At 39.4% G+C, this 12,207-nt stretch overlaps 2 protein-coding genes across 4 annotated transcripts in view; one reads left to right on the top strand and one right to left on the bottom strand.

Annotated features, from left to right (window-relative positions):
• The window catches only part of RSPH14 (radial spoke head 14 homolog), a 112,855-nt gene that overhangs the window by 3,759 nt on the left and 96,889 nt on the right, over positions 1 to 12,207 (bottom strand). The window contains exon 7 of the mRNA XM_036221026.1: positions 1,667 to 1,815. Coding sequence (XP_036076919.1) covers positions 1,740 to 1,815 — 76 coding nt within the window. The 3' untranslated portion in view covers positions 1,667 to 1,739. The remainder of the gene's footprint in view (positions 1 to 1,666; positions 1,816 to 12,207) is intronic.
• LOC107500689 (sodium/glucose cotransporter 1-like) overlaps positions 1 to 12,207 on the top strand; it is a 61,583-nt gene that overhangs the window by 35,980 nt on the left and 13,396 nt on the right. For all 3 annotated transcript variants that reach the window (XM_036221025.1, XM_036221024.1, XM_036221023.1), the window contains 3 exons: positions 1,625 to 1,760; positions 4,319 to 4,426; positions 5,629 to 5,779. In XM_036221025.1, coding sequence (XP_036076918.1) covers positions 1,625 to 1,760; positions 4,319 to 4,426; positions 5,629 to 5,779 — 395 coding nt within the window. The remainder of the gene's footprint in view (positions 1 to 1,624; positions 1,761 to 4,318; positions 4,427 to 5,628; positions 5,780 to 12,207) is intronic.

Raw genomic sequence — 12,207 nt, 5'->3', positions numbered from 1 at the left:
CTTTTGCGATTTGAGCAAATCAGCATTGGCTGATTATTACATCACAATTATGAATATAGGAAGTAAAACAGAGCAAGACTAAAATATTGGACCACAGTTTGGAGGTAAATCTGGCTATGGACTTTAAATTATTCAGAAGGGTGGGGATATTGATTTTCTTTAGACTTGAAGTTATATCCGTGTTAAAATTTCAACAGTAATTAAAACATAGAAGTAGAATATGTAACTCCCTAACTAGTGAAAAAAATTTCAAAAGAAATTTGAATTTAAAAAAAGACAGACTGACGGTAGGAAAATTGTTGACCTATGTCCCACCATCATTTTTAAACAATAATCCTTTTCTAGAACTAAATAACAATATATGAAAGTACTTAGGACATTTCTACTTGGAATAATTTAATGCCCTTTTGATCAGCTTTTCCTCAGAATAAGTGTATGCCCTTGCCCTACTTCTTCATTTCCTCCCTGAGAGACAATCTCTTCTGTGCACAGGGCTAAACACAGACAAGGAAACAAGGAAATGCAGCCGGGCTACGCACCACCCACTGCCTCCCCCCCCCCCCGCCACCCCCGCCCCGCCGCTGCCAACTTGCTCAACAGAGGCCATGTTCACTGAGAACCCAGTAACAGGATCCAGACTTCCTGAGAAGCAATACCTGTTGCATGAGGCAGAACCACTTTGGGGTTCTTCCTCCTATTACTAAAATAATGCATTTGGAAAATAAAGAAAATATAGAGAAGAAAATGAAAATCCGGCCTGTTAATTCTACCATCCCAGGATTAACCACTATTATCATGTTGATTTATTCCTGTGGACTTTTTCCTAGGTATAGAGTCACGGTGTATATGCTAGGGGTATATGCTATGGTTATACCCCGTGCCTTTTAGTTACCATCAATCACAATTTGAGTACTTTTTGCACATTGTTTAAATGTTCTTAAAGAATGTAATTTTAGTGCATACATAATACTGTGTTGTTTTGATGCACTGGACCATGACTTTCTGTTTTTTTCTTAAGTGCTTGTGCACCTGCCAGCTGCACCATTCTGTTCAGCCTGAGTGCACACTGCCTCTTACAGCAGGAGCCCCATGAAATGGGTCATGAAACATCTTTTAGGAGATTTTTGCAGTTTAAAGGTCTATACTGATTCATTTCAATTTAGATGAATGAAGTTGGTACGAGTTCTGAACACTCATTTGTTGCCAGGGACCCACCTTTGCTTTGATTGATGTCACAGAGCTCTCTTCCTTCTTCCTGGCAGAGATGTTCCATAGCCTCTAAGAGAGAGTCTCATCCTCGCCAGGGGACAGCTTGCAAGCTCTGTGCTGCAATGATTGGTGTGCAGTGCTAGCAATGAGGCCAAGGTCATGTGCACCATTCCTGTCCCCTCAGGCAGCTGTGCACTGAGCAAAACGTGCTCACTGGTCACACACATCTCTTCTAGCCCTGAATGCCCCAGAGATGCCTGGATGATTGCGGTGGACAGCTTAGCAGAAATCCACCAGAGGGCACATCTGGCTACCACAGCAGGTCATAATTGTCCTATCTGTTGTGAGGCAGCCTGGGCTTTATACACTCAGATAAAGCCATCACCCCCCTCCCCCACCTGTATTTCCTTGGCAGATTTCTGTCCAGCGGTGCCTGGCAGGGAAGAACATGACTCACGTGAAGGGCGGCTGTGTCTTGTGTGGGTGCCTGAAGCTGCTGTCCATGTTCAGCATAGTGATACCAGGAATGATCAGCCGCGTCCTGTACCCGGGTAAATTCTTGATTCCGATGTGTTCTTCCTGATCAACTTTTCCTGTCTTAGAGATCTAGAGAACATTTGAGGTTGTCAGGTATCCCATGGTATACTGGTGTCAAGGTACCCTAGGTTGCTACCTTGGGAGCAATGGGTTTGGGTTAGGGATGCAGCTGAGTAGAAGACTGGCAGAGACCATGGAGGTAGATGGCAAGAGAGAGAAGTTCAGGCAGGATAGAGCCACTAATGCTCCCTGCAGCTGGGGCCCAGTCTCTGCCATGGCATGGAGGCACAATCCACAGGAAGGTTGAGATCCTTCCCTTCTGTCCCAGGAAGCACCATGCTAGACACTGTGCTGGAGGTCTGTCAGATGCCATCGCTTCTCTCACAGCCCCAGAGGTGGGTTTGTGTAGCCTCATTGGACAAATGAGGCCTGTCGAAGGAGGAGCTTGATATGACCACCAAAGTAGATCTGACTCCGAGGCCCACATTCTTTCCATTAAATGTTATAGAAACATCCCTTTTCCCCTAAATGAGCTATCATAATTCTACAGATGTATCTCATCCCTATTTCAACCTAGTTTTACTAGCTGTACTGTTTCTCAGGGTACCAGGTTTGTTTATTCATTCACCCTTTATGGAGCACATACTCTGATAGGTGCAGCCGCTGAGGCAAAGCCGGCAACTTTCATGAGTCTTCTGCTGCAGTGCTGTAACCAGGTCAGAATGTAAAACACTTCTTGTTGCTCAGTAACATGTACAGGAGACATTTATAACCCTAATTCATCCTTCGGTCTGCCCCCAAAACATACCTCTTTTTTTAATCCTAATTCCTTTCCACTTTTAACAGAAAGGACTGCTGTGTTCCAGCATTCCCACATTTGGTCTTTGGCTGTCAGGCAGCACTCTTAGGTCTCATGGGTGCTTCTTCCTCATTAAATAGAAAATAGGCCCCTGTGCTCTCCAGGACCCTAGAGTCCCCTGGGCTTCACAGCCCTGCCTCCCCACCCCCGACTCCATACCATGGACCACTGTGCTTACTAAGGAAGAAGACTGGGCAGGAATGCATGTGTTTTGGATTCTAAAAGCTGCTAAGTGAATGGGGAAAAGGAGTGAGAAATAGCTCCCCCTCTAGCTTGAGTGGGCCTCAGGAACCCAAACTCCCTCTAGCCTTCTGACCAAGAGGTGAATGGAGTTCGTGGAATGTACGGGGAGAGTGCTTGGAATGGTGAAGGGCCCAGAACCACTTGTCTGTAGTCCTCAGAAATGGCTACACACAGATGCATTTACACATGCCAAGTGTACAAAGCCAGAAAGCCATTTATCATGAAAGCTGGGCACCTGCCCATGTTCCTGGAAGAATATGCTTTTCTATTAACCCGAATGCGTCTGGCCCTAGGTTCTGGGTCTCTCCCCTGATCAGAGCTGGGGACCAGACACTGCCAAGGTGTGATTCTCTAAATATGGTTTTCTGTGTAGGTCTTTGTATTACTTGGGCTTTTATTCGAAAATGATGTGAACTGTTGGCTCCTATTTCTTCTGAGCTGGTGTCATCCTTGTCTGGTGGCAAGATTGTCAGCAGCAACACCAGGGCTCTATCCCACCAGCTCATCAACCCCCACAGAATGAGTGTTTCCTTTCCCAGTAGTTCCCACAGAAATCCCAGATGAATCCTAGGGAATTCACTTGAATGATAGAGACCAGTCATTGTGACTAAGGAGAATGAATTTCCAGAATGGCCAGGCCTTATTCCTGGGCCCTTCCCAAACCACACCAAGTCAGATTGAGGTCCTGTTACTCAAAGCGGGAGGAAAGGAGAATAGGCAAATGAAAACAGACATTCGTAGTAGCCACCCTTTTGAGTTATTACATATAAGCGAGATAGCTGTCCCCAGTAAAATTGCTTGCTTAACCCATAAACCTAGGCAGTATCCTGCCTCCTTCTAGTCTATGTTGATTTATTGGGTTTTTTTTCCTTACATTTTTAACTCTATCCTATATTTAAGCTCTTGATGGGCATATCACATTCACACTCTACTTCCTTTTATCCAAAATTTCTCCCCAAACACTCTTAAAATGAGCTATCATCATTCTACAGATGTATCTCATCCCTATTTCAACCTAGTTTTACTAGCTGTACTGTTTCTCAGGGTACCAAGTTTGTTTATTCATTCACCCTTTACGGAGCACATACTCTGATAGGTGCAGCTGCTGAGGCAAAGGGAGTAAGTTTATGAGTTGCTCGCACACATTAGTATGTGGATGAATAATCCGATTGTTTTCCTAACATGTAGCAGGGATCATTAAAGGCTTTTAAGATCAGGGTACTTGCTTTGGATCATACCATAAATTGGTAGAAGCATTAATTCATTTGACTCCTCAATGCCTAACTTCTAGCTTTTGCTTCCACCCTAAGCTCCTGAAGAGTGTGTAGGATCATAAATTGGAGCAGTTACCAGTAGACCAAGAATCTAATAAATTAGGAATTTATAATTCCTATTTGCTTCCCTTTCCCTGGGCTCAAATTTTAGAGTTCTAAGGCCAATGTGTTGGTGTGACTATATCTCTCTTTGCAGAAAAAGTGGCATGTGTTACACCTTCTGAATGTGAAAAGTACTGTGGTGACAGAACTGGTTGCAGCTCCCTTGCCTACCCAATGCTGGTGAGAGAGCTAATTCCCAAAGGTAAGAAATGGATCCTGCCATCAAAGGCCATAGAAACCCCATGATCTGTGTCCCTATTGGAGCCTCTGCCCTTGAGCCGTAAGTGATGGCTTGTCCACCAGTCAGCCCATTCTTCTGAGTGGAAATGTAGGCTGTCCAGTGGGAGAAGTTAATTGTGTAGAAAGAACCTTGCTTCCCCTGAGGGAAGGAGCTGGGCCTCCTTCCTCTTCGTTCCTCACACATTCACACTGACAGTGCACGTGCTCTCAGAGGCACCATTTGTGCTTGGGATTTGCATTGATCACTTCCCCGATTTAACTCGTGCCTTTGCTCCACACTGCACTAGACATTGTTCTAAGCCATGAGTGTAGAGATGACAGAAACCTAGCCCTGCTCTCAAAGAGCTCACATACAATGGGATAGGCAAGGAGATGGGCAGTTCACCAACAGTGAGATGGCTTTCACTGTGAGATGACTGTGAGCCTGTGTATTCATCTCATCTGTTTCCTGAAATCTATGGAAATGGCTAAAAAACAATTTCATATTAGCTCTGAAGATCAATAGGCTAAAAAAGTTGAGACCGTTCCATAAAATATGATATAGATGGAATCAAACTAAAGGAAATACTAACCATTCCACATTTCAGGAAGGAAGTTGTTTGGATTTTCCACTCGAATCTGTCTTAGAGTGCTCAGGGCTGTAAGTGAGAGTGGGCTGTAGGGCACCTGAAAGGAAAGCAAATCCACGGACCCTAGTCTCTGCCTGATCCAAGTAGCCCACTGAATATAGTGGGAACTTGCTAAAGTAGACCTTCAGTTCAGGTTCTGTTTACCCTCAGTCTATTCCAACAGCACACAGAAATCTCCCAACACAGCAAAGTACTTGCCACAAAGTGACCTTTCAGGTAATAATACTAGATCGTTGTGTTTATAACTTACATTTGTTGAGTGCTTGCTTTGTATTGGGAATTGTGGTGACCCACATACTTAAATTGTCTTAATCTTAATAAAAGCCTTATGTAGTAAGTACCTTCATGCTCAGTTTACAGATGAGGCACAAGGAACAGCATCACTTGCCTACAGTCTTGATGGCATTTCATTCCAAATAAAATTCGAATGTTTTGTAGGAGAAAATTTAGTTTATAGAGAAGTTCCTTAGGAAGCCTAAGGCACCTCCTGGTGTGGACAGAGCTGAAGGTCTAGGAAATGTCCCTTCTCTTTCAGGTATGCAAGGTCTGACGCTGTCTGCACTATGGTCTTCTCTCATATCCTCCCTGACTTCTAGTTTCACCAGTGCCGGCGCTGTGTTCACAATGGACATCTATACCCAGATACGACCTACGGCTACTGAAGCTGAACTCATGTTATCAGGAAGGTGAAGGATTCCTCTAATTGCATTAGTTACTACTGTCAGTGAAATGATGACCACAATGTTATTACGTGAAAATTTTAGGCTATAATACTGTATATAGAATCATCCTGTTTATATACAGAATGGTGGTATTCTTTGCTGCCATTACAATGAAGATGTATTGCTTTCATAATCACAAAGAAAGTTATTTTCACTTGGGAATAACATTAACTAATCACAGTGATAAAAATGAGCATAGTTTACTATATCCCCAACACAGTCCTTGTGAGGAAATTTATATACAGTATTTCATCTCATTTAGTCCTCATGATAACCTTTAAAGATAAATTTTACTGTCTTTGAAAAAATGGGGGGAAAGTGGCTCAGAGAAGAGAATTGATCTAACCGAGGTCACACAGTAAGTAGGAGAATTTGTCCATTCAGAGCCATGCTCCTAACCATAATGCCACAACATCATGCTGGATGTGGAGTGGGGAATACAAACGTGAGTAAAACATGGTCCCTGTCTTTTTTCATGTTGGCTGCCCCTTGGACCACATCCAGCCCACACACATGTAATGTGGCCTACATTGTACCCATATGCTTCCTTTATCGTGCATCAAGGTGCATGTTGCTCATCTACTTTATCTGTCTAACTGCTACTTTTGAGGTTGCCTTCACACTTTGGTTAGCATTTCATAGTTCAAAAGAACTTTTCTGAGAAATTTTAAGAAGCAGATATCAATTTTATTTAAATTGTTATAGAACATAGCAAAAATGAAGGTTTGTTTTATGAAGCTCAAGACATTGATGCCAAAACCTATTAAATATAGCACAGAAAAAAAATTAAAACTAAAGACTAACCTCACTTTTAAATACCAATGCAAAAGTTGTAAATAAAATGTTAGACACAAATTCAACAATATATTAAGATAATATTAAGATAATGATATCTCATTACCAACTATGATTTTTTTCCCAGAAATATAAGGATGGTTTGACGTTAAGAAATGTAGTAATATAACTCAACATATTAATAGGTCAAAAGAGAAAAATCAGTGAAATAAAAAGAAAAATCATATGTCTCTGTTTACAGATGATGAAAAGGTATTTGGTAAAATGGGTACCTTTCAACATGATAAAATATATCTATATCACCTAAAAGCCTACATTATAGTTAATGAAGAAACTAGAAAGGAGCAATGCAGGAATGTCCCTCTTTACAACTCTATTTATACAAATGTATATGTAAAAAGTATGTATATATAAATGTAAAATACATTTACTAAAAGTAGACCCACAGGTGAAGTTAGCAAACAAGGACTTTAAAATATCCATAATTATATGTACAAGATAATAGAGGAAAATATGCACAAAAATAGATGAAAAGGTTAAGAATTTCACCAGAGAACAGAATTTATAAAAGGATTGAAAAGATTCTTAGAATTGAAAAATAAATATCTGAAATTAAGAACTCAGTGGGTGGGTTAAGAACTTACTGGATATAGCAGAAGATACAGTTAGTCAATTGGAAATAGAACAATGGACAGTTTCAAACCTGAAGTATACAGATAAAAAAGAAAGATACACACAAACGCAATTGGAATCACAGAAAGGAGCAAATTGGATAGAAGCAGTTTTGAAAAGATACTGGCCAAGAATTTCCCAAAACTAATGGACAACTGTTTGGAGATTTGAGAATTTCAACAAATTGCAAGCAGGATAAATACAAAGGAAATCATACCTAGACTACATTATAGTGAAACTGCTGAAAATTGAAGATAAAGAGCAACCAGAGGAAAATAAATCACATTATCTTCAAAAAAGTAACAGACTGACAGCAAAATTTTCAAAAGAAGTTGTAAAAGCCAGAAGGCAATGAAATGACACCTTTGAGTGCTAGTAAAGATAATACGTAAACAAACCAATAAACAAACAATTTTTTAAAAAAATGCAAACCTAGAATTCAGTACCCATCAAAAATATTCTCCAAGAGGAAATAAATATTTTTCAGATAAATGCAAGCTGAGAGAATTTATTACATTATATTTTCAGTGTAAGAAATACCAAAGGAAGATCCTCAGGCTGAAGGAAAATAACCCAGATAGAAGAATTGAACTTCAGAGAAGAATGAAGAGCAGAACAGGTAAATATGTAGGAAATATAAATGAATTATGGACTGTTGAAAACATAAATAAGAGAAAAATGTCTATGGGATTTATAACATGGGAAGAAATATATAACAGTAATAGAGAAAATGAGAAAAAACTAAATGGAACTTATTATCTGATTCTAGAATTATTTGAGATATAAAAATAAAACATGTACCAGACTATAATATGTTGGATGCATGTAATCTCTAGACTAAGCAATGAAAGGAAAGTTCAAGAATGTTTAACAAGTTAATGGAAGGAAAATAATGGAATAGCTAATAAAATATTTGATTAGCTTAAAAGAACTTAAAAAGGGATAAAAAGAACATAAATATGGGTTAAATAGAAAACAATAGGATGGCACAAATAAACCCAAATATATCAGTAATTTCATGAAATGTAAGTTGGCTAAATACCTAAGTTAAAAGGTTAAGATTAGCAGAGTATTCTTAAAACCAACTATGTGCTTCTTAGAAAAGACACCATTTTTTTCAGTTTCATTGTGATATAATTGACATTTTATAAGTTTAAAGTGTATAGTATAGTGATTTGATATATGTATATACTCTGAAATGATTACAAGAAGTTAACACCCATCATCTTATATAGTTACATTTTTTTTCTCAACATGAAAACATTTAAGATTTACTCTTTTAGCAACTTTCAGATATATAATACAGTAGTTCACATAGTCAACATGCTTTACATTACATTCCCAGGACTTACTTATCTTAAAGTTTGTACTTTTTAACCACCTTCATACATTTCTGCTACCGACTATCCCTGTCTCTGGCAACCACCAATCTGCTCTCTGTTTCTATGAGTTCTGTCTTTTTAGATTCCACATACAAATGAGATCATGCAGTATTTGTCTTTGTCTGACATTTCATTTAGCATAATGCCCTCAAGGTTTGTTCATGCTGTCATAAATGGCAGAATTTTCTTCTTTCTATGACTAAATAATATACCATTCTGTATAATACCACAATTTCTTTATTCATCTGTCAGTGGACACTTAGGTTATTTCCATGTCTTGGCTATTGTGAATAATGCTGCAGTAAACATGGGGGTGCAGATAGCTCTTCAAGATAATGATTGTTTCTTTAAGATACATACCAAGAAGTGCAATTGCTGGATCATATGGTAGTTCTAGTTTCACTTTTTTAAAGAACCTCCATATTCCTTTCCATAGTGGTAGTACCAAATTACAATCCCACCAAAGGTATACAAGGAAGAGAGGTCCCTTTTCTTCACATCCTTGCCAACAAAGGTTATCTCTGGTCTTTTCAATGACAGCCATTTTAACAGGTGTGAGATGATATATCATTGTCATTGTTGTTTTGATTTGCATTTTTCTTATAATTAATGATGTCGAGCACCAATTGTCTATATGAATATCTTCTTTGGGAAAATGTCAATCAGGTCCTTTGTAATTTTCTAATTGGATTATTTGGCTTTTTGCTATTGATGTATGCCTTTCTTATATTTTGGGGATATTAACACCTTTTCAGATTGTGGTTTGCAGATATTTTCTCCCATTCCCTAGGTTGCCTTTCCATTTTGTAAGTTCTTTATTTTGCTGTACGAAGCTTTTTAGTTAGATGTTATCCCACTTGTTTATTTTTGCTTTTGTTGCTTGTGCTTTTGGCGTTATAGTAAAAAAACAAAACAAAACATTGACAAGACCAATGTGAAGGAAATGTTTCTCCATTTTTTTTTCTGGGAGCTTTACAGTAATAGGTCTTTTATTTAAATCTTTTATCGATTTCAAGTTAATTTTTGTGAGTGTTGTAAGGGGTCCAATTCCATTCTTCTTCAGGTGAATATCCAATTTTTCCAGCAATGTTTATTGAAGAGATTGTCTTTTCTGCATCAAAGAGTCTTGGCTCCTTTGTCCAATATTGGTTGACCATATACGCATAAGTTTATTTTTGAGCTCCCAGTTTTGTTCCGTTGGTCTATGTGTCTGTTTTTGTGCTAATATCACCCTGTTGTGTTTACCATAGCTTCATAATATAGTTTGAAATAAGGAAGTGTGATACCTTCAGCTTTGTTGTTCTTTCTCAATATTGCTTTGGCTGTTAAAGTCCTTTGTAGGTCAAAAAAAAAATTAGCAATTTTTTTCTATTTCTGTGAAAAATGCCTTTGGAGACTTGGTAAGGATTGCAGTGAATCTGTCAATGACTTTGGGTAATTTGGACATTTTATATTAATCTAATCCATGATATCTATTTATTTATATCTTCAATTTCTTTCATCAGTGTCTTCCAGTTTTCAATGTAGAGGTCTTTCACCTACTTGGTTATATTTTTTTCTAAGTGTTTTATTGTTTTTGATGCTATTGTAAATGGGATTTTTTTTTCATATAATTCATTGTCAGTATATGTTGATTTTGATCCTGCAACTTTAATGAAGAGAGATATCATCTTTAAAATAAAAGAAAGGCTTAAAGAAAACATGGGAAAACATATACCTTGCAAAAAAACAGATGTATATGCAGAAATTTTAAACAAAATAATATCAACAAAGGTCCAGCACCATATAAAAAGAATGATACACCATGACCATCTGATATTTATTCCAGGAATACAAAAATAGTTTATTATTCAAAAATCAACCACATTAACAGGAAATAGGAGAAAATCATATAGTCATCACATAGGTAAAAACCATTTAAAAATTTAAACCAAGAATTTCAGTCAAGATGGCAAAGTAGGTAAATGCTGTGCTTGTCTCCTCTCATGATCACATGAAAAATTACAACAAATTACAGAATAACCATCAATGAGAATCACCTGAAGTCTACTTGAAAGGAAGTCTGTAACTAAAGATATACAGAAAAAGCCACATTGTGACTGGTAAGAGGGGCAGAAATGCAAATGGGCTGGCCCTGCACCCACATGTGATGGTTGAAAATTGGGAGGGATACCTCAGCTGTGGAGGTCCCCCCTGAGGAGCAAGGCATCCCAGTCCCACACCAGGATTCCCAGGCCAAAGTTCCAGAGCCAGGAATAAAAGTCCTTACAATTTATGGCTGTGCACATCAGCAGAGATTGCGGCTGAGTGAGACAGAGGGTTGCTAGAGTCCCAGGAATTTTTCTTAAAGGACCCATGCACAGACTTACCCACTGATGGACTCACTTGCTCTGAGCTCTAGCTCTGGGACAGCAACTTGAAATGCCCCAGGGCCATGCAGAGAGGAACTAAATTGTCTAGCATCAGGGCCAGAATTGGAAAGGCAGCTTTTTCTCAGACAGAACTTGCTGGCAGAAGCCATTGTCCCTTTGTTGAGCCCTGTTCTTGCCCAGCATGCAGGCAGCCGCCATATCTGAGTCTCCATCAAGCTGGCTAACACTGCTTGCCCTGCCCTGGTGATCCCAAAACCTTGCCCCATAAAACTTATAGTCCCACCTTATTTGCTTTCAGTATCTCATGCTATGAACTTTCCTAAAATCTCTCAAAGGTTCACAAAACCCAATCAAACAGCATCTGGCCTCAGCATGCCTTGTATCTTTTGCTAAGCAGTACCAAACCTGGCACTAGTGGCAGCTGACCTCCAAGCCCAGCAGAAATTTCAACCACATGCAGATCACTTTTGAGCTCATACCGAGTGGCCCTGGATGGGGCTCAGGCAGCAGCTGACCTTGGCCTGTAACAGAGCCTCTCTGAAGAAGCCCCAGAGCCAACACACTCAGTAGACAGCTTCTGACCACACCAGAGCACCACTTAACCACCTCCAAGACTGATACATGCAAAAGGTAGACTGGGCAAGTGCCAGAGCTCCACTAAAGTGAGTCCTGCTCCATAGGGTCAGCCCCTGCACAACAGCTCCTTCATTGTAGTCACCAACCAATCATCACATCCAATCAGCCATTGATATGCAAATAGCAGCCAAGACTCAACTACAACAGGAGGGCACACACAGCCCACACAGTGGGCACACCTGGAACACACCATTCAGGTGACCAGGGAGACTGCACCACTGGGCCTCCAAGACACTTACTACATAAGGCCACTCTACAAAGATGGGAAACGTAGCTGCTTTACCCAATACATAGAAACAAACAAGAAGGTAACCAAAGTAGGGAGACAAAGAAGCATATCCCAAATTAAAAAATAGAACAAAGCTCCAGGAAAAAAAAAAACTAAGCAAAATGGAGACAAGCAACCTATCAGAGGCAGAGTTCAAAACACTGGTTATAAGGATGCTTGATGGTCTCAGTGAGAACTTCAACAGAGAGGTAGGAAACATAAAAATGGAAATAAAAAACATAAAAATGAACCAGTCAGAAAGGAATA

This window comes from Rousettus aegyptiacus, unplaced genomic scaffold (assembly GCF_014176215.1).
Source record: "Rousettus aegyptiacus isolate mRouAeg1 unplaced genomic scaffold, mRouAeg1.p scaffold_m13_p_5, whole genome shotgun sequence".
In the NCBI taxonomy this organism is placed as follows: Eukaryota; Metazoa; Chordata; class Mammalia; order Chiroptera; family Pteropodidae; genus Rousettus; species Rousettus aegyptiacus.
Note: the sequence above shows the minus strand (reverse complement) of the source record. Positions and strands in the feature narration are given on the sequence as shown.